Below are 23,423 nucleotides of genomic sequence, written 5' to 3'. Positions count from 1 at the left end.
ACAACTCATAGCCCTATGAACAAGAGGCCAGAAGCCCCTCTACAACTCTCAACATTTATCAAAGTTCATAGTTTCCAAAGGCATTTTATTTAGGAAGTGGATACAACTCCTGCTTCCTATGTTGGTGTTAGGTGTATCGAATATGACTCATGGCAACGCATGAACAATTGACCTGAACCTTGTCCTATCCTGTACCATTCTCTCATCATTTCTTACACATTCAAGCCCATTTCTAAAGCCAGTATGCCAATCGATCTCATTGGAGGTTTTCCTCTCCTTCATTTACCCTCCATCTTTCCAAGCATGATGTCCCTCTAAAAGGAATCGCCTCACCTAGCTACATACCCAAAGTACGAAAGACAAAGCTTCACCACCCATGCTTCCAAGGAGCAATTTAGCTGCACCTTCTCTAAGACATATCTATTTGTCCTTTTGCCAATCGATGGGATAATTCAGTACTCTTCTCTATCATAACACTCAAAGGCATCAATTCTTCTGTCACCTTTTTTTTTCGTTTTCCAGCTCTCTGATTATAGGTGATTGAGAAGACCATGGTCTGTATCAGGCACACCTTAGTTTTCAAACTGAACTCACTGCTCTTCAGCATTTTGGAGAGGTCCCTGACAGTGGACTTGCCCAATTCATAATGTCTCCTGATTTGTCACTGCTGATACCAAAGGTGTTGACTGTGGATCTGTGTGAGATGACATTATTAATAACTTCAATCTCCATCTATCATGATCCTACCAATTGGCACACTGGTGTCTTTATTTCCTTGAGGTTGAGATGCAGTCCAAATTGAAGACTGCATTTCTTGACCTTCTGCAGTGAATGCTTCAGGTCCTCCTCAGTTTCAGCAAGCAAGGTTGTGTCATCTGCATAACGTGGGTTGTGGATGAGCCTTCCTCCAATCCGGATACCACATTTTCCTTCACAGAGTCCTGTTCCACATATTATTTCGTCAGCATACAGACTAAATAGCTATGGAGAAAGGATACAACCCTGACACATGTCTCTCCTGATTCTTAAACCATGCAGTGTTTTTTTGCTGGGTTCAAGCAACAGCTTCTTGGTCTAGTTACAGATTTCTCATGAGCGCAATTAAGTGTTTTAGGATTCCCATCGTTCTCAATGTTAGCCATAATTTGATCCATGCAGTCAAATGCATTTACATAGTCAATAAAACACAGACAGACATTCTTCAGGTATTCTTTGCTTTCAGCCAAGACCCATCTGACATCAGCAATGATATTCCTGGTCCTTTTCTAAAATCAGCTTGAACTTCTGGAATTCCCTGTCAATGTACTGTCCTAGCTGTTTCAGAACGATTTTCAACAACATTTTGCTTGCATGAGATATTAATGATATTATTTTATAATTCCTGTATTCTGTTGTTACCACCTTTTTTGGAAATGGAAAGCCAAATTCTTTACCATTAGCCCTAAGCATCCCCAGCAACTCTGGACTGGCACGTTACAGTAGAATTATCTGTAATGGTTCACAGACATAAAGAATGATCTTCCAAACATGAGTAGTGAGTAGAAGTTTCGTGACAAAGCTGTGAGACAGTCTGTGAAGCAGAATGGGGACCAAATAAGGGCAACCAGTTCTTTACTCTGCATCACTTCTTCAAAAGTAAAATATTAACAGATGGGGGAAAGAACAGATTAGAAGTGATATATGATTGAGTATTATGGTTAGCATAGGAATCCAGAATTAAGGTTGCATAGAGAAGTGTACTCGGGGTGGGGGGTGGGGAGGAAGGGATATGGGAATTATATACTAATGAAGGATTTTTTTTTCCTTTTTCTCTTCGGAGGGGGGAGCAAGCTGGTGGGGAGGAGTGGGCAGGGAGAAAAGTGCGGCAATAAATGAACAGAAATCCAAAACCTCTGTAAATGTCTCTTAAAATTAATTATAATTAAAAAAGTAAAATATTAAGGGAATGATTAAACTAGTTTAAAAGATAAACAAAGTACTCTATCAAGTGGTCTTATGTTGAGCAGGCCATGACAAAAAAGCAAGCAATAATAGCTTACTATCATTAGCACTGAGCAAACCCTGTAACAGTCTATCCTGGGCTCAGAGATCAGCCATGCTCTTTATTCAGACTGAATGTTGTTCAGGCCAAGAACATAGCTGGTCTCACAGCCATTGGCCTTGCCCATTCCACAGAATGGTGCAATCACCAGGACTTGCGTATCCCTGGTTGCTCCAGGTGCTAGTGTAAGAACCTTTCAAAAACCTAAGAAGAATTTTTTTAAACTGACTTTACCTTACTTTAAAATTAGTGGAGATAAGAGATTCACGATAGTCAAGCAGTGAAAGATAAAATATGCATTTGTCTATTGCAGATTGCCTGAATTCTTAATGGAAAATCATTGCTAAATATAATCTGGGTCCAGAAGATATATACACAAGAAACTACAGAAATACTTAAAAACTAACAATCTCACTCTTGAACCATGCATTCAATACATGTTATTCACAATGTACTTGATTTTAAAAATGCGACATGTTTTAGACCACATTTAGCATATATGAACTAGTACCTACCACGGAGCATTATAGAACAAAACTGAAGACTATGTGCAGGAGGAACTCACCTCAGGAAAATAAAGACTGTAAACAGGATGTGTTATCTTTGATTTGGTTTCCAGCAGAGCTCTCTCCTTTCGTTGTATACTCTGTTGTAATTCTTGCCATTCCTAGTTTAAAAAAAAACTGCTTTTAAATTTTAAATCAAGTATGTTTTTTGAACATTTGAAGAGTTCTCTTCTCTTTTGAGCAAATATTACCAACAATGCTAACAAGTTAGTATTAAAATCAGTGCCATTTTACATATCTGGCTGTTTCCCTGCTGAAAACTTAAGGCTGTTTTTAGAAATCAGTCTAACCCCTACAGGATGATCCTGGCTTACTTCTCCAATCTCCTGTCACTGCTATTCTCTTTATATATTTTATTTTTGTCATATCAGACTACTGTGATTTCCTTGAACTCACCAAGCTATTTTCTTTCTAAACTGTTTGTGGACTTTTTCTTCCTTTTTTATCTGACTGGTAAATCGCTTCTCATACTTCCAGGGCTTGCTAAATCCTAAAGTCTGAACTTAGGTGTAAAGCCTTCCATAAAAGTCCATCTTTCTCAGGACTGAGGTGATCACCTTCCTTTGTGCTATCACATATATAAATGTGTACACTCTATTAGGTACTGTTTTTCTTTATAAGTTTGCTTTTGCCCTCTGGACTATGAGCCCACTGGAAGAAACTGTTAAAACTATTTTGTAGTGCTTGCATCATGACAGTAAGTCATCTGCTGCATTGTTAGTCATCTGAACTTAATAGTCTGTTAAATCCTAGGAGTTACTTCTACTAATCCTAATAGAGTCATATAAAAAATATGTCAACATGTTCCCAAGTGTGAGGCTGTAGTAGAAATAATTTCTCCACAGGTTTTCATTTTCTCACAGCTTAATGCCTTATGTGCTTTATTGTTTAAAAAAAGAAAAACCAACTTAGGCTTAGTAACTGCTAAAAAAAACCCAAAGTTTGTTGGTTTAACTATTGCCAAAGATGAGTGCCACTATTTCTGAATACTTCATCTCCTTTATCCTTGGTCCTTTACCTGTTCCTTTTTGGCCTTTCCTTTTACCTCAGAGATTATTCAAGGGATCTGATCTCTTTCTCCCAAACAACAAGGATTACTTTTAGATCAATTCCCTAGTCAAAAAGAGTAAAACTAACAAACAGGGCAGTTCGTTAGTATAGTTTTGATAAGTATACAGTTTGTTTGCAGTAAACCTAAAGACCATTATTTATCTACAAAAACAGTCTTCTCTATAGTAAAACTTAATGCCAAACAAATGAGATGTTCTTTTTCTCCTATATACTCTACTCTCCCTATCCTATAAAAATCCCTTATAGCCCCTATTTTGTTCTTAATACTTTATAGATTCTTTGATATAAACCAGTATTGTGTAAATACTTGCTTTGCTCTTAAGCAGCTTCTTGACATTAGGGTCCATAGTAACGTTTCTTTACTCTGGATGTCACTTGTAACTTGTTACGTATTTTACAAGGACTTTTCCTTATTCACAGTCCCAAAACACTTTCAGTGCCAAAAAATCCCCTAGAGACCAAACTGCTTCTCCTCAGACCCAGGTCCTACTATCTAGCAATTTTAGACTTAAGAAAATCTTTTCTAATCTTTGTCAGAAATTTTAAAACTTTTACAGCCCCATTATCTTTCAAAAACATTCTTTGCAAAGCAATATATTAAGAACTATTATAAAATATACTGATTGTTTAGAGAAAGACAACAACAAAACAATCACCACAGATATAACTCAATGATTTAAACCTATAACAGTAAGCCTTACTGCTTCATCATCTTTGTTTTGCTTTTCATCTTGCTCTCTATCAGAGTCTCTGTCACTCCCATCATCTTTTTCACTTTGAGAATCTCTATTGGTTTCATCTTCTTCAGAGTCACTGCCTTTATCAGATACTTCGTCATCTTCCTTTACTATAGGTTCCTAAAAGGGAAAAATAACCATAGAAACACTTCAGTGCGTATTCATGATTTTAAGTTCCTGAAACTTCATGTGATTACAAACTGGCTTGAGGTTATTATTTCATTATTCAGACAGAATAATTTTAATCATAAAAAAGATATAGGAGTCTGGCAGATATTAACATTCACTTTTGTCTATTATTAAATGTTTTATTCATTCCTCACAGTTTCGTAAAGCTCATGAACCCATAAGCATGACTTCTCATGAGAGCAAGAATGAAAGCCCAACCTTTTTGAAAACTTTGACTAAAATCACAGTAAAAAATATATTTTTTAAAAAAGAGAGGAAGCAAGAAAACACAAATTACCAACATTAATACTGACAATGAAGGATCTAACAGCCATTAAAATTATAAGAGGATATTATGAAAAACTTTACACCAACACATTTGCCATCTCAGAAGAAATTACCAAATTCTCTCTAAATTATAATTTACCCAAAACAGATTCTAATTAAAAAGGATGGGGAGAATCAGAAAATCTGAATGGTCTTAAGGAAATAGAAACTATAACTAAACCTCTTAAAATTCCTAAGAAATTCTTCCACACAAGAAACACATCAATTTCCCATACAACTCTTCAGGAGTAAAAAACACTTCCTAGGAGGCCAATAATTTTTTTGTAATTTTATTTCTTCTTGCTAATATTGAGTTGGAAATAACTCATTGCTGAGGGGTTTCAGAGGCTATAAATCACAGAGAGAAGCCTGCCCATTTTTCTCCTATGGTGTAGCTGGTGGATTTGAAGCACCTACCTTTGTTTGGGTTGCCAACATAACTCCTTACCTACCACTAAGTCACCAAAGCCCCTGTCACTGAACAATAAAACATGCACCAATTCAACAGTTTCTACATATGCACAATTTAGTGAACAAGAACAACAAAAAATTCAAAGAGTTATCACTAAAAATCTACCACAGTGGCTAAAATAAAAAAAGACAGGTAAAATGAAGACCTGGTGAAGATAGAGAACAACTGGACTCAGACTTTGCTGCTGTTGTTGTTATGTGCCGTCGAGTCGTTTGCAACTCATAGCGACCCTATGTACAACAGCCTTAAACTTTGCTGTTAGGAATATAAAAAGGCACAAGTTTTTGACTCAACCAAGTTAACCACACACCTATCTGATGACTCAGATATCACTGTTGGATATAACCATGAAAAAGACCATGTATAAGAAAGAAAAGGAAAATAAAAAACAAATCACCTTAAGAATCTATTAATTATGCACACCTACATTTACTGCTGCATTGTTCACAATACCAAAGAGATGGAAACAACCCAAGTGCCCATCAATAAATGAATGGATAAATAAACTGTGATAAAGACACATAATGGAATACTATGCAGCACTGAAAAACAAGGAACTCATACAATAGTCCAGAATAAGAGCTGCAAAGCAAAGGGGACTTGAGAAGGGTGGGATTGTGAAACAATGAAAGATTTTTTTTTAAGAGAAAAGCGAGCTGAGGAGCCAGAATGGAGGGAAACGTGCAACAATGAATGGATGGAAATCCAAGTTCTCTATAAACTTTTGTTAAAATCTCAATTACAAAATAAATTTCTGGGGAGAGGAGATGGGCAGGGAGAAAAATGGAACAATGAATGAGTGAAAACCCCAAATCTCTGCAACTTTTATTAAAATTAATAAGAGAAAATAAAATGTGCACTAAAGTACCAAAAAAAATGTTCTCAACATAAAAAAAAAAAAATTGATGAATGTGTGCAAATCCAGGTGGTTACTATCTGAATGAAATATCTCATCTGCCTTGAAATATTTTGAGTTTTTAATTTATTATTAATTTCAATGAAAATTTACATAAACTTTGGATTTCCATTCATTCACTGTTACACTTTTCTCCCTTCCCAACCCTCCCACCAAGTACACTACCCTCTTGGAAAAGCAAAATCATTTCATTGTTTTACAATCCCTCCCCCCAGGTCCACTCCACTATGCAGCCTTCGTTCTGGACTCCAGCCATGACAAAAATACCTAATAACATATCCCTTTTAAACCGTTTTCTCCCTATTTGTGCCAATGCAGGATACATTATTAACCCATCTTTCTCAATCTCCCCCGAACCTCAAGATCAGTTGTTTTACAACAGTGGCGCCATGCAGTATTTGTCCTTTTATGACTGAGATACTTCACTCAGCATAATGTCCTCCAGGCTCATCCATTTGGAATAATATTGCATGAGTTCCTTGTTTTTCAATGCAGCGTAGTATTCCATTGTGTGAATATACCACAGCTTCTCTATCCATTCGCTTGTTGATGGGCACTTAGGTTGTTTCCAACTCCGTGCTATTGTGAATAAAGCCACCATAAACATGGGTGTGCATATATCTGCTTGGATGTCAGCTATGGTCTCTTCAGGGTATATTCCCAGTAGTGGAATTGCTGGGTCAAATGGTATCTCTATTTGCAACTTTTTGAGAAAGTACCATACCACCTTCCACAGGGGTTGCACCATTTTACACTTCCACCAACAGTGAATTAAGGGTTCCAGTTTCTCCACAACCTTGCCAGCATTTGTTGCTTGTTGTACTGTTAAATTTTGCTATTCTGACTGGGCTGAGATGATATCTCATAGTCGTTTTGATTCGAGTATTTTTAATAGGCGAAAAGTAGGAACCCAAATGTTGGCAATCATAAAACAAACTATAGTATATTAATGTAAAATAGAATATTACAAAACAATAAAAAAGAATTGGACACCACCAAAATAGAAAACTATAGGCCAATATCTCTTATGAACACAGATGCAAAAGTCCTGAATAAAATACTGGCCAATAGAATCCAAAGATACATCAAAGAAATAATTCACCATGACCAAGTGGGATTCCTAACAGGTATGCAAGGATGGTTCAACATAAGAAAAACTATTAACATAATTCATCACATTAACAAAACAAAGAACAAGAACCACATGATCCTATCAATTGATACAGAAAAGACCTTTGACAAAATCCAACACCCTTTCCTGATTAAAACACTCAACAAAATAGGATTAGAGGGGAATTTCTTCAACATAGTAAAAAGTATTTATTTATGAAAACTCAAGAGCCAACATTGTTCTCCATGGAGAAGTTAAAGGTATTCCCTTTAAGAACAGGAACTAGGCAAGGATGCCCTATCACCTCTCTTATTCAATAATGTATTGGAAGTCTCAGCGATAGCAATAAGAGAAGGAAATAAGAGGTATCCAAATTGGCAAAGAGGAGGTAAAATTATCTCTCTATGCAGATGATATGATAGTATACTTAGAAAACCCTAAAGACTCAGCAAGAAAACTATTGGACATAGTTGACCAATTCAGCAAAGTAGCAGGATACAAGATAAACATAGAAAAATCAGTTGAATTTCTCTACAGTGACAAAGAGAATAATGAACCGGAGCTAAGAAAAACAATACCCTTCACAATAGCTAATCACAAGATTAAACAATAAAAGACTAAAACAATAAAAAAAAAAAGACAAAATGTAGATGAATGCAACAGACACAGTGTTTAGCAAAAGCAGCAAGACATGCAGTGATTCTATTTACACAAAATTTAAGAAGAGGTAAAACTAATTTATGATAATTAGTCACAACAGTGGCTAGCGTGAGGGAGGAGTTACTGACTGGGCAGGGGCACTAGAGAGATATTTAGGGTGCTGACAATGTTTAATATAATATCTGGTTATTAGTACACAGATATGTAAAGCTTTGTACACATCAAGATTTGAGCATTTCAGCTTATACCTGTTATACTTTAACAAAAGTAACAATAATAAACTTACACTCCCAACAACTCCATTTGCCTGCTTTTGTTTCTGTTGCTTTGACTGCGGTAATGGCATGGATGGAGGCTTTTTTTTTACCACCTTCTTTTTTTTTGACTTGGCAGTTTTCTTGGGTCCTTTACCTTTCTGTTGCCATCCTCCTTTTGTCCTGTTCTTGTTAGCATCATTCTGATGTAAATCACAAAAACCATATACACTTAGTAAGTTATATCAACAGGTTAATTTGGAAGTCATGAATAACTTTTAGATACAAATATTGAATGTTTTTCTAAAATTCAACAACAAAAGACAATAAAAAAATCTAAATAGGACATTTCTTTCACCTGGAAACATAGTAAAGAAAATTGAATCTTTACCCCTTCTTCTGCTGGCTGTTCTTCTGCTGAACATATGGATTGCTCCTTTTCAAACACTTCCTAAAGGTAACAAGAACAAAAAGTCTGTTGATATATATTCATCTGCCAAATAGACAAAATGATCTTTCAAACTGTATTACATAAGTAGGTAAAATGGAGAGAAGGCTAAGCTATTTACTAGTTAAGTAATTACTAGTTAATGAAGGTGTGCAACTCTACACAGTTACTATATGAGATATATCTCCATCTCTTTTAAAATATTTTATAAAGCACAGTCTATTGAAATTTATAAATGCAATGGCCTCCGATACGTAAGCTCATTATAAGGTAAGAAATACTTCTCAGTTAACAATTCCTTTTCTTTAACATTAGGAGAATTAGAAGTGCATTATAGTCTTTCATTTTTTATTAATATTAAAATCCTAATGAGATTAATACTAACAGTTTATGCATTATTCCCTGTGATACTACTTATTGGTTCTGTGATTATTCCCTGTGGTACTACTTATTGGTTCTGTGATTAAGTAAACACTAAGAATGTTGCCATTGCTTAAAGATTTATTTATCTTTAAATATATAAATAAGTATAAACAACTCTAAGTGTCAAGTTATAAACAATGATGATACTCTAATTCAGTAATGGTCCACTGCCTGTTTATTAATTCTGATAAAACACATATTGCAAAAATGTCACTGTTTTGAACTATTTTTTAGGTAAATGATTCAGTGACATAATTACAACTGCCATGTTATACAACTATTCTTTCTGTCCAGTCCAAAAAACTTTTCATCGCTCCAAAAAGAAACTGGTACCCCTTAATAATTAATTCACATTTCTTCTACCCACTGGTAACCGTAAAAAAACTTTGGGTCTCCATACACTGCTTGTTCTAGCTATTTTATAAAAATAGAATCTTACACCATTTCTCGTTTTGTGTCTGTGTTATTTCACTTAGCATATTGTTTTCATTCACATAGCATGGCATATATAATGTAACATGTGGTGAATAGTGGATGTATAAGAATTTGAGCCCTTGCTTTTAAGTCCTTGTGTATATCACCAGTAATGGAATTGAAGGGTCATTTTTAATATTTATCATTAACTTTAGGTTTGTATCTAACTTTATACTTAATATATTTTACATTGCTTCTTCTTTTATTAGCAGAAAAAACTTCTACAAGTAATACCTGGTTATTCTATAGTAAAGTTCATACAAGAATGGCAATGTAACTATTTAATTTTTTTCCCTTTCTCCACAGTGGTTTTATTTTTTCATTGACTGGGAATTCAGAAATGTCAACGCCCACCACCAACTGTAAAGTGTTCTCGTTCTGGGGATTCCTACAGCGCGCTGAAATGTAAATTTGGATTCTAAATCCAATTCTGGCATTGGCTGGCAGATTCCTTGACACAAATGCTTCCTTAGACTTGCTAAAATCAACACTGTTGTATTGACAAACCTGCATTACAAAAATGACATAACTTTGTTTGCATAAATTGAAGATCTGAAGCACTTATTGAAAATCTGAGACTACAACCTTCAATATGTATTACAGCCTGATTACAGCTTAACATTAAGAAAACAAAAATCGTCATCACTGCATCAATAGGCATCATTATGACAGATGGAGAAAAGAAGTTGTTAATAGTTTAATTTTGCTTGAATCCACAATCAACATTCATGGTAATAACAGTCAAAAAATCAAAAGCTGTCTTTCATTGGGAATAACTGCCATCAAGGACATTTCCAAAGTGTTAGTTTAAAGACTCAGCTGTGCTTAATTCAAGCCATTGGACTTTCAATTGCTTCTGATGCATCTAAGGATGAAAGAAAAATTGATACCTTTGAACTGTAATGAGAGAAGAGAACTGAATTACTGCTGTTAAATGTCATCAAGTTAGAAATGACTCAAAGCTGAGCATTATGCTGAGTGAACTAACTCAGTCCCACAAGGACAAATACTGTATAAAACCATTATCGTAAAATGAATATAAGGATCCAAGATAGGGGAGAGGGTGAAAATAGAGGAATGAGGATGGGGTAGGTAGGGTGTTAGTCACAGAGCTGCACAGTTCGATAGGTGGGTGGGATGAAGGAAATGGGAAGGATCTTCTGTGGAAAACAATGTATTCAAAGTTTGTATATAAATCAGAGGAATATAAAAAATTTAAATAATTTTTTTTAAAAAAAAGAAATGACTCATAGGTGACATTCCAGATGGTTTTCAGAGTCTATAACCTGCATGGGGAAAAACTCCCCTTCTTTTTCCCATGGAGCAGCTGGTGGATTCAAACTGCCTGCCTTTGGGTTAGCAGTGCAATTCCTTACCAGCAGCTCTCAGAATATCCAAGTATGTCTTGGAGAAATTCAAAGATGGTAAAACTTGGCCTCACATACTTTGACTATGCTGTTAGGAGGACACAATCATTGGGAAAAAAGATATGCTGGGAAAAGCAGAGTCTGAGATAAGAGAGAAAGACCCTCAACAAGACACTGACATACTGACATATAACAAACAACAGGATCAAGCGTACTAGAGATTGTGAGGATGGTACAGGGTAGGACAAGGTTCAGATCTGTTCACATGAGTCATGGTTGATTTGATGGCACCTAACAACAATAACAACAACTGGAAAATGTTCTTTCCTTACCAAAGATTTCAGACACAGTGTTTAAATGAAGTAAGCATTTCTTAAAGATAGTCAGAGACTCCAGAGCAGCACAGGCTGAAATCTACTACTAATTTAATTGAACAAATTGAATTAAAACACTACGCAGCTTTATTAATGTCTTACAATTATAGCAGTTGACTAGGGAAATAACAAAAATGTGCTAAAATATATAAAGATGGAGAAATATATAACTAAATATGAAAAACAGAAAGACAAAAAATAACTCTATATATAGAGCGGGGAGCATATAAATAGTACACAGAACATGAGAAAGTTAAGGGAGAGTAAACACAAGACTGAATTTTAGTTAACTGGGGCTGAAGAAGCCTTTACTGAGGGAAACAGTCCCTCATTAAGTATGAGGGATGAGAGGAGGAGTCCATAAAAACATCATATAACTCTATGGGTATATATGCAGTATGATGCAAGAAAGAATGAACTTTTTTTAAGGAATTAGCAAACAATTACACAGCCTATTCTACTGGATGTGTGTGTATAGGTAAACTGTTTCAGGAAAACTAATTTAAAATCTCAAGACAGTTAACAAAACATCTAGACAAGTCAGATAATGTGCTCCAGTAATGATTTTGACTTTGAGAAAGTACTACTTAAAATGAGAAAGTAAACATAAAAACTCTGACTTAAAACTCTTAAGAGCTTTAAAATACAAATGAACTACTTACTGTCATTGTTTGCCTTGTCAGTTTAACCAACACTGTAACTAGGGATCCTACAGTGATGTTGTTGCTATCTTCGTCATCCAATACTAGAAGATGAAATGAGAAAAGAGTGAAAAAGAACAAGTTCTACATAAAAACAAACAGCAACCCACAGTTCAACCAAGTCCGGCGGGTGTTTTACTATTTTAAACATTGTATATCTACTCAAAGAGGGGAAAAAAACCCACTGATTATCTATTCTGTGTAAGACTGTTAGTGGATGACTTTAACAACTGATTTATTTAACCCTTAAAAAACAAGTAAAAAATGTATAACTTTGTTCTACTCTTTTTTTAAAAAAAAAATTTTGTTCTACTCTTGAAGAAGCAATGGAAGCAACATAACCACTATATTGACAATACTTTCTCAGGTCTTTTTGAACAAGTAAAAATGTTAGGACCACCTTACAATAGCTCTCTATCTAGAAATAGGGTTCTATATTGTATACAATTTCTATTCCCAAAGTTTGACCTGTATTATTAACACCTAGTTGTCAAAATAAAAGAATGAACACTAGTATTTTAAACCATATTAAGGAAATGTATTTTTAAAGGTAAAAACATACATACTTAAAAAAATAACTGTATATGTATAAGGGAGCTCCGGTAGCTTTGTTTAAGAAACTGTGTTGCAATCTCAAAGACAAGTAGTTAGAATTGACAGCTGCTCTGCAAAAGGAGGATGGGTAATCTCCTCTCCTGCGATTTATTTCCTATGACAAGTCACTGAAAATTCAGCTATGAGTTGGTTCCAACTCAATGGCACACAGCAACAATACCTATAAAAATATAAAATCTGCAATACTGCAGAGTTATATACAGGAATATACTGCTGTGTAGATGATGTACTACTATGTGTCTAATGTTTTCTTCACTTAAAAGTGAAGAAAAGAACTATAGAAGATTCTCTACAGCATCTAACAATGTGGACAAGGACATTCATCATCTCCATAGAGATTCCACCTGTCCTAACTCTGTAAGTCTTCTACACTCTCCACTAACTAGACCATTCATGTTACATATTTAGAAGACACAGTAAAAAAAAAGAAAATAAACTGTTTCTTATCAGATGCTATGGAAAAGGTAACATTTCCCAGAGAGATTGAATATGAACATGTTTATCATTCTTTCTTATAAGAAACTATCTTACCTTGGAACATTCCGTTTTCTAGGGACCATATATCTTTGGTTAGTAACACAAAACTCTACATACTAAGCCACCAGAACTCCTCAAATATGACTTCTGCACAATTTTTTATTATATCAAACAGTATCTCCAAGTCTGAAACCCAATTTTTATTTTAACAGGAAGTTTCTTTTTAAATCATTATGGTCCTAAATATAATTGTTAAGACTAGTGATTTTAAAGTTTGAAAACTTCTGGACCTGTAAGAAAATCTTAAAAAATGTGGACCATGCCTTTTCCTACATATATCCTACACTTTAAAGCCAGCCTAACTAAAACAAGAATCTACTGTTTGCTTTCCTTTCCCAACAGCCCAGCCTTTGAGGATTATTTACCACTTTTCATTTGTCATTAGCATGCAAAATAAGTAAGGTGGAGATTTTGTCCTACTCACTCCTGCTTCCTTAGAACTTAACATGTCACAAAATATGGCATGAGGAAAAAAGGCATAATGCATGGGTTATTTACTTAAAGTTTAGTATATACTCCCTATTTTATAATTCAATGTTCCTGTCCTATTTCTTCAACTAAAACATTTAGGTCCTCTTAGAATATATTAAGTCCCCATCTCTTTATTCTTGGTGCCCACAGAATGTTCTTAACAATAATAAGCAAGCGAGTGTAATAGTAGCACTGGACAATGCCAGAATGAAAGAGAAGAGATGATCAATAATTCTGTCACTATTCTAAACTATCATCATTCAGTTATTAAGATGGGAATTCACAGAGCAATTATATAAGTAGAAAAAGAATCTTTTTCCTTCTTTTCTCAATTGCATCTTTAGTTCTCAAAACAGATATAAGACAGAGACGGGGCAAAAAACACACATGAACGTATGCCAAGAAGTGGTTAATTTTCAAAGTTTAAATAAAATAAACTGAAAATTTTAGAACTAAGCACTATGTTACTATTTAGAAATTAGTATTCAGTGTTCTTAAATATAAAAGTATTTCTTTTATACTAGTGATAGATGTTTCAAACATCTTATTTTACTATTACTCCAAGAAATCTTGCTGTGAAATTCTAAAAGCAAAGCCCATGTAAAATAAGACAGAACTAGGCCAATGTTCTCAAAACACTTAAGTAAACATTATTTTCCATCGTAGTAAGTCTGATTATTTTAAGAAATCTACAGTTTTCTAAGTTTAATTATAGGCTATGTTATAAAATGAAATGTTTTGAGACTCTTCAATCAAATAAAAATCTACAAAAAGGGAAGAAAAGTTCAACAAGGACATCTCCCATTTACCCTGTGATTTTATGTCCATGGTCACATATGGAAAACTTCCTAGTACAGCCATAACCTCTTCATATTTTTCATCTTCAAGGAAGTGCAGTAGACTGTGACGATCTGATTCTTTCAAACTCACCAAATCCTGAATCGTTTTAATTTTGTACTGAATAAAAATAAGAGAAAGAAAATAACTTCTATTTTTGCTGTAATTCTGTTGTATTATTTCTTTAATTACAAATAGAAATATTTATGTACTTTAAGATTTTAAAATTCTCTTAATTACTCTATTACTGTTCTGTATCCTCTAAAGAGTCTACCTTTTTTTTTTTTTTAATTTAGGTTGTTTATTTTTCATTTCAATGAACATCTACAGAGATTTTGGGATTCCATTCATTCATTGTTGCACTCTTGTCCCCGCACAAACCCCTCCCCCCTCCTCCCATTTGCTCCTCTCCTTGAAAAGAGAAAAACTCCCTCATTGGTACACAATCCCCCCCCCGCACCTCCCCAAACCCCACCCCCTAGCCCCAAATATAATCCACTCTACAACCCTCATTGCATACTCCTACGATAAACATAATGCCCTAAAATATAATACTTTTAGACTATTCTCTCCCCCATAGACTTCAATGCCGTAAACATATTTCATCCAGTTTTTCTCAGTCTTACCCCCACCCCAATGCCAGCCTCATTCTACAACAGTGGCACCATATAGCATTTGTCCCTTTGTGACTGAGATACCTCACTCAGCATAATGTCCTCCAGGTTAAGAGTCTACCTTTATGTTTCCTTAGAAAACCTAAAACTGAATGCTCAGATACTTACCTTTATTTTAAATTTTAATTAAAAATCTTCAAATGTGAATTTACTTCCACGTCAAGTTACTTCAAGGTTTTAACTATGCAATATTCTCATTTTTTGTTGTTTGCTATTAAAAAAAGCTGTCAGCTACTGCAGACATGTCTACCTTAACGGAACAATTTTTTAATTTCAGATGTGTGGTGTTAGTTCTTTATTTGTAACTTTCATTAAGTTCAGATAATGAAGTATGTGTAATTCCTACTTTTGGAAATTTATATTTGTGGTATGACATATGATGAGCTTTACAAATGTACCATGATTATGTAAAAGAACAGAGGATTACAACAAAAATGTTCAATACACATTTCTTAATCCTATTTTATTAAAACATCAAACCCAGTATCTATCTTCTGACCACATGACCATACTGGGTATGTGTAAGATCTCATACAAGAATTCTTCTTTTATTCAATTTCTTATTTTATTTCCAAATTTTTCATTCATTTATACATATTCCAATTAAGAATTGGACTTAAAATGCATTATCATATCTTTACTATTGATTGTATTTTATAAATCAGAATTATCTTTCCATAATCTAATTATTGAACGCTTAATTTTGTTTGTCTATATCTCACCAACAACTTTTAATCCAGCCTTTAAGCCAAGAAAAAAATAACAGAAAAATACACAGTACATTTTTAGTACATTTCTTCTGGGGGGGGTCATCACATAAGGAACAAAGCCATTGTCTTTCAAAACTGTAAAACTACATAGCTTTTTGTAAGGTTTTGTTTGTTGTTAAGTGAACATTCATAGCTACTCTATGAACAAAAATCCAGAAGACACATACTTTTCATTGTTAGTCTCTAAGTTCAGAGTTTCTGGGGGGAAGCTATTTTAGCAGTGGATGCCACTCCTGCTTCCAAGCCTGTTTTAATTTAAGAGCTCCACCAAACACTGTCCACCATTGGTAACCATTCTCGCATATGACACATCAGTGTCACAGTGTTTACCATCACAGCAACCACAGTTACCTCTGTAGAGCAAACTGACAGACCAGTGCTATAACACTTAGGAGAATGTTTTATTGAATTGAAACCAGGCCCGAGGGCCCAAATGTTTTTTTAAAAAATAGGAGGCCAAATCAAATTAGCTCACACCCAATTGTGAGCAACAGACTACATCCAAGCCTCAAGCAAAACAGAACCTTACAAAAGGTATGTAATGAAGAAAATGTTAATGGAAACCACCAGAAAGATTTAGGAATATTTTAAAAACCAAAGTCCACTGTTGCCAAGTGATTCCAACTTATAGAAGCCCTGTACAATGGGGGGAAACTGCATCATGGGGTTTTCAATGCCAAAAGCTTTACAGAAGCCGACTGTCTTATCTTTCTCCAGCAAATCAGCTGGTGGATTTGAACTGCTGATCTTTTATGGTTGGTAGCTTAATGCTTTAACCATTGAGCCAACAATACTTCTTTTAGAATGTTTCAAATTCTCTAATAAATTCATAGTAACCTTCTTTAAAAGCTCTTCATTATGTTACCTTTAAGTAACACTGACAAACATTTAAAAATGAACTTTAAGGTAGCAAAGAGATACCTTTTTGTGATTAGAAACCCGTCTAAGATTGTCCTCTTCAATGTGAGGGAGTTGCAGAAGGGGATTCTTAAACTGGTGAAGGCCTTGGACAGCCATCTGAGAAAGCTTCATGCAGTTTTCTAGGGATGCCAAACTTGGAGCACGAAACTCCCTTTCTTAGAAAGAATAGAAAAAGAGAGAAAAACAAGGCTGGGCTTTTTATATGTTCAAGAGTATGCAATTTATTATAAAAACAAGATTTATGCTAATAACATTAACCTTCATATTTTTAAATCTCTTTTACTTGATCACATGGAACACTTCAAATTTTTTAAAGTGTTATTCTTCCTTAAAAGTTAATGCATAAGGCACTAGAAATATGCAAACTTGGTCAAATGTACTATTATCCAGCAACAATCAGTGATTCAATAAAAAAATTATTTGCATCATTACAAATAGCTGTAAAATTATCACAAAGAGGACAAAGAATATACTAACACCATCCATAACAACTACAACCTCTACTTTTTTAAAGGGTCTTCTTTTTTCATTACTAATCACAAATACCACTCATTTGTTTCCTTTCACAAAAGTAACACTACATGCAGGGTAAATCATCATTATAGCAGTTAAAGAATTATTTCAAATTTACTGCTGTAAGAGAACAACCTAATTACAAAATTATTTAGAGGAAGAAAAAGAACAACCCAAGTGCCCATCAACAAACGAATGGATAAGAAGCTGTGGTATATTTACACAAAGGAATACTACGCAGCACTGTAAAACAAAGAACTCATGAAATATTATGAAAAATGGATGGCCCTGGAGAACACTATGCTGAGTGAAATAACTCAGTCACAAAAGGACAAATATTGCATAGGGCCACTGCTGTAAAATGGGACTGACATCAGGGTTGAGAGAAGGAGGGAAGGGGTGATTTATGATGCACTGAAACAGGTAATGGAGAGAACTGTTTAAAAGGGGTATATGAATGGGTATTCTTGTCATTACAGAATTCCAGAGTGAAGGCTGCAGAATGGAGTGGACTTGGGGGGAGGGACTGTATAACAATGAAAGAATTTTTCTTTTTTTTTTTCAAGGAGAAGAGTGAATGGGGGTGGGCAGGAAGAAAAGTGCAACAATGAATGACTGGAAAACCTACGTCTCTGTAAACTTTCATTTAAATTAAAAAAAAAGAAAGAAAGAAAAAGCCAAACAAGAAACAAACTTCAAAAACACAGTGAGCAGTGGTAAGGAATTTACATAATAGAAAATATAAATTGTGAGCTAATGGGATCAAAAGGTGGGATTTCTCCTAAGCACTCATAAATCTTAGAACTATGGAGTATACAGTGTATGTTCTTTCTTGTAAAAAAAGGCACAGCATTATTAATTCTATTTCCTCCTCACCTTCACGACTACGAGCCATTATAATTAGTTGGCAGATAACATTCACCATTTCTTGAAGCAGAGCTGGACACTTTTTCAGCATAAATTGCTGATCTGAAAAACAAAAAACCAGAAACAAATCATCCTGCTATTATAGTTAGATTCTATCACCTTAACTTAAGACTATAAAATTTACAAGATTAAACCACAGTTTTTCCTCAGTATTCTTATTTCAAAACCAGAAAACTCTAGATTAAATTTAAAGACGCAAAGGCAAGATTTTAGTATTACAGTTTGGGATTTAGTAATAGTTCAATTTCTTTTTAAAAATATCTTAATTTCTAGTTGAGAACTTTTAAGCATTTTTTTCTTGGAAATGCAGAACAAAATTTCAAATTTCCAAGGTATTCAAAATTTCCAGAATCATGGAGATTGGACGAACCACTGCCTTGCGATAAAGCTTAGACTAAAAATATTCCCTGGAGTCTTCCTAAAATGTATATAATAATTGAATTTAATGTCTACAATGGGCATTTCACTTTCAGCTATCAGGGTGATAAGAGCTACTTTAAAGATTATATAGGAATCAGGCAGTGAGTTTATGTTAATAGTAAAGAACAACTTAAAAAAAAAAGAAGGGTGAGGGGAGCTCTGGTGGCCTAGTGGCAAGAAGCTGCACTGCAATCCCAGAGGTGCACAGTTCAAATCCACCAGATGCTCTGCCAGGAAAGGAGGGACAATCTCCTCCTGTACCAGTCAGATCCGATTTGACGGCACGCGCGCGCGCATGCGCGCGCACACACACACGCACACACTAATAAAATAATAATAAAAAAAGGAGGGTGAGAATGGTTGCACAACTTGAAGTATGTAATTAGTGTCACTGAACTGTACAAGTTGTTGATGTTATATTCTGCTGTATATATTCTTAACAATAACAAAAAGAAGATGTATTTTTGGAAAAAAGGATTTTCCTCCTAGGTAGTTATGTTTTGTTTTGGGGGGTTTTTTTTGGTAGCTATGTTTTTGTAATTATAATGAAGCGCAAGACCAAACATTAAGACTGAGAATAAGTGTCAATTAAATGCAAAGAAAAAGATCCCTTTAAACAGCATAAAACAGTTAACTATTTTAGGAATGTTTATCACATACTAGATAACCAACCTAAAAATATAGTATTACTCCATTTCTAAGAGATTAATGAAAAATGGAGATATTAGCAAAAAATTACTATTTAACTTTCTATTTCAAAGATATTCCAATGATAATACCCAACATAACTTCATAACCTTCATTCCAACATAACTTTCCTACCCACCAATAATTACTAAAAATCAAGTTGCCTTGCTTTCAGATACATCTGATTTCACTGTTAGTTTACAATGGGGGAGATAGGATGTTAGATTTCATTGACAAAGAACACCTATCCTCTAAGGATAGTAATATTCTTTTAAAATTTTAATTGAAATTCTACAGCTAAAAATGAAATAACAAATTGATACTATCACTAGAAACATTCCTGTTTTAATTCAGTGCTAGTCTTTTAAGCAGAATGATTGGCCTCAGAGACTTATTAAGGTAAAACTACACAGGCACTGTTATTAACTACTATAGAATGGGATGGTAGCAGAAGAGATTGAAATAAGCAATGTTGAATCATCCCCCCACTCCTTCCAAAAGGTTTGTAAACTTCATCAAAAATTTACTAGTCACCCCAGCAACAACAGCAAAATTCAACAGGGCGGCAAACAAATTCTGGTGAAGGCATGGCGATTGGAATTCTCACTCACTTCTGATGGGGATGTAAAATGGTACAACCACTATGGAAGGCAATCTGGTGCTTTCTCAAAAAGTTGGAAATAGAAACATCACTTGATCTAGCTATCTCACTACAAAGAATATAAAGATACAAGAGCCTTGATGTAAACAGATGTATGCACACCCATGTTTATTGCAGCATTATTCACAATAGTGAAGAGATGAAGGCAGCAATGGATAGGAAAACTGTGGTACATTCAAACTAGGGAGTATTATGCAGCACTGAAAAACAATGAATTTGAAAAACACTATACAACATAGATAAGTCTGGAAGACATGCTGACTGAAATATCTCAGTAACAAAAAGGACATACACTGCATTAAGATCATTGTTATAAAAGTAAGATGGCTGAAATAAAAACTAGATAACACTTAAAAAAAAAGATGGACACAAGGGAGAGCAGGAAAAGAATTGGTAGGTAATGAACACTTGAATAGGAGAAGGGAAGGACTATCTACAAGGAATAAATGATTAGATTAGACATTACCTCTATGTCAAGAAGCTGGAACAAGACATACATTACAAAGAGGAGGGAGGAAACTATCAATGAATGAATGAAAACCCATCCTTTCTCTAAACTTTCAATAAAATCACAATTAAAAAAAGAAAAAAAAAATTACTGGGAATTTTTGTATAATCTTCATTAACTAAACATTTCCCATATGGAACATTTGCTCATCTAAAGATTTTAAAATAGCAAGTTTAACATTTGCCAAAATATGTGACTTACTTGGATCTTCAAACTGTTTGTGAAGTAATTATATAGCATATAGATTTCTTTTACAAAGGTCCTGAAGCAATTACTATTTGATTGAACAAAAATGAAAAGCAACACAAACACTGTGCACAAGGTCTAATTAAATCCATTGCTTTGGTCCTATTTAAACCCTGTAGACATTAGAATCACAAATACCTTCTTCAAGTGTTTCAGGAATTTTCATTCTAGCAAGATGAGACAGTAAAAGAACTCTGGCCTTCAAGCTGTATGGGCAGGTGAGTGGAGGTTCATTCTTCTTTAAATTAATGCTGCCAATTTCTCTGATTAGCTGGAGCAAATAAAATAAATACTTAAAAATACATACTTAAAAAAGTATTAGCTTTAGTATTTAATTTTGGGAGTTTGGCCTAACCTGTGGTATTAGAATATTATCCGTTGGTCTGCTTGTGGCATCTTTATTATACTGAGGATCAAATTCAGAAGCTCCAGCCAAAACCATGATGAGACCTAAGAAAACAAAAGAAATATGAAGGTAAAGAAATAAATGCTAATCTATTCATTTTCCCTCCAAAGGTACTTCATTAATTCTAAAGACAGTCACCTTTCCAATCATGCACAACACTAAATATTACTTGAACTCCACCATTGATAAGTATTAACTTCTCCTAAAGAAATGTTTCACATTCAAAATATGCATATTATTACCTAACAGAAGCTTACATCAATTTAATGCTCCAAAAATAAATAAATGTATAAAAGTAATGGAAAATTTCTATAAAGCATTAGTTTTATTATTATTTTATTATTTTTATTATTATTTATTATTTTATTATTATTTTGTGGGATATTAACAACTATACATGAATAAAGGAGTGACAGTGGCTAAAAAACTGTTCCAGTCCCTGGCTGTCCCAAACTTTTGTACTCAGATACTAACTTAAAGGTTGGTGGTTCAAACTCACACAGGGGTACCATGGAAGAAAGGCCTGGCGATATGCTTCGTTCAACATTACAATGGAGAAAACACTACAAAGCAGTTCTACTCTGTAACACATTGGATCACAGCATGTAGGAAATCAACTTAACAAAAGCGTTCTCATTTGTTTTAAAAGTTAACTAAATGAGACTGAGGTACACTGGATTTAAAGAAATTACAGATTTCTTTACTGCAAGACTTTTTAGAATCTTTTGTAAACTAAAATACATTTTCATTTCCAGAACTTTATCACAGAATTCTGAGTGGTTCTGGTGGAATTGTTGTTGTTATTGTTGTTAGGTACTGTCGAGGTGAATACGACATATCTTGTGCCATCCTCGTCATCTCTAACACTTGAGCCATCTCTCTGGGCATCTTCCTTTTTTCGCTGACCTTACCAAGCACAGTATCTCCTTCCAAAGAATAGCCTTTCTTAGCAATTTATCAAAGTATGAGAGACTAAGCTTTGCTATCTTTGCCTCCAAGGAGGACTCTGGCTGTACTTTTTCTAAGACGTATCTACTGTTCTTTAGTCATCCATGGGAAATTTAATACTTTGCTGCAATACCATACTCAAAGGCATCAATTCTTCTATCATCCTTATTCAATGTCCAGCTCTCAGACACGTAGCAAGTGACTGAAAAGAACAATTTTTCAAATTGATATCACTGTTCTTCAGTATTCTGGAGAGGTCCCTGACAGCAGACTTATGGAATGCAATACATCTCCTGATTGCTGCTACTAAGGGTATCGATTATTGATCCAACCAAGATGAAATCACTGACAACTTCAATCCCTTTTCCATCTACCATGATGTTGCCTACTGGCCTTGTGGTGTGGACCTATGTTTTCTTGATGTGGAGATGTAAGCCGCATTAGAGACTAATGTCCAAGACCTTCTGCACCAAGTGTTTCAAGTTCTTCTCACTTTCAGCAAGTAAGGTTATGTCATTTGCTTAAAGCAAGTAAAGCAAGTCTTGATGAGTCTTCCTCTAATCCTGATGTCACATCCCTCTTCACAAAGTCTAGCTTCACTAAATATTGTTCAACATCACTAATTTATTTGTTCGACATAGAGACTGAATAGACATAGAGAAAGGCTACATCCCCAATGCACACTTGTCCTGATTTTAAACCAAGCAGTGTCCCCTTATTCTGCTCAGACAAAAGCTTCTTGATTTAGGTATAGATTTCACATGGGCACAATTAAGTATTCCGGGATTCCCACTCTTTTCAATGTTAGCAACAATTTGTTATGAACCACACAAATAAATGCCTTTGCACAGTAAATAAAACACAAAGAGACAGTCTTCTGGTATTCTCTGCTTCCAGTCAGGATCCATATGACATCATCAATGCTATCTCTGGTGTCACAGCCTGATCTTCTGTCTGTTCCTTGTCAATGTACTGATCTAGCTGTTTTCAGATGATTTCCAGTACTATTTTGCTTGCATGTGATATTAATGATATCATTTGATAATTCCCTGTCTGTTAATATGGGACATTAATATGGTACAAAAGTTTGGGACAGCCAGGGACTGGAACAGTTTTTTAGCCACTGTCACTCCTTTATTCATGTATAGTTGTTAATATCCCACAAAATAATA

At 34.6% G+C, this 23,423-nt stretch overlaps 1 protein-coding gene across 1 annotated transcript in view; it reads right to left on the bottom strand.

Annotated features, from left to right (window-relative positions):
* The window catches only part of SEC63 (SEC63 homolog (S. cerevisiae)), an 86,283-nt gene that overhangs the window by 16,719 nt on the left and 46,141 nt on the right, over positions 1-23,423 (bottom strand). Inside the window, exons 9-18 of the mRNA XM_006881171.1 lie at positions 21,253-21,347; positions 21,036-21,168; positions 18,325-18,417; positions 16,936-17,090; positions 14,543-14,690; positions 12,072-12,154; positions 8,715-8,774; positions 8,356-8,526; positions 4,380-4,535; positions 2,607-2,708 (exon numbers count right to left, since the gene is read on the bottom strand). Of these exons, the coding sequence (XP_006881233.1) occupies positions 2,607-2,708; positions 4,380-4,535; positions 8,356-8,526; positions 8,715-8,774; positions 12,072-12,154; positions 14,543-14,690; positions 16,936-17,090; positions 18,325-18,417; positions 21,036-21,168; positions 21,253-21,347 (1,196 nt within the window). The remainder of the gene's footprint in view (positions 1-2,606; positions 2,709-4,379; positions 4,536-8,355; positions 8,527-8,714; positions 8,775-12,071; positions 12,155-14,542; positions 14,691-16,935; positions 17,091-18,324; positions 18,418-21,035; positions 21,169-21,252; positions 21,348-23,423) is intronic.

Source organism: Elephantulus edwardii, unplaced genomic scaffold (assembly GCF_000299155.1).
Source record: "Elephantulus edwardii isolate Elephantulus edwardi_28Jun2011 unplaced genomic scaffold, EleEdw1.0 scaffold00013, whole genome shotgun sequence".
Classification (NCBI taxonomy): Eukaryota; Metazoa; Chordata; class Mammalia; order Macroscelidea; family Macroscelididae; genus Elephantulus; species Elephantulus edwardii.
The sequence above is the reverse complement of the archived record's forward strand: the minus strand, read 5'-3'. Positions and strand labels throughout refer to the sequence as shown.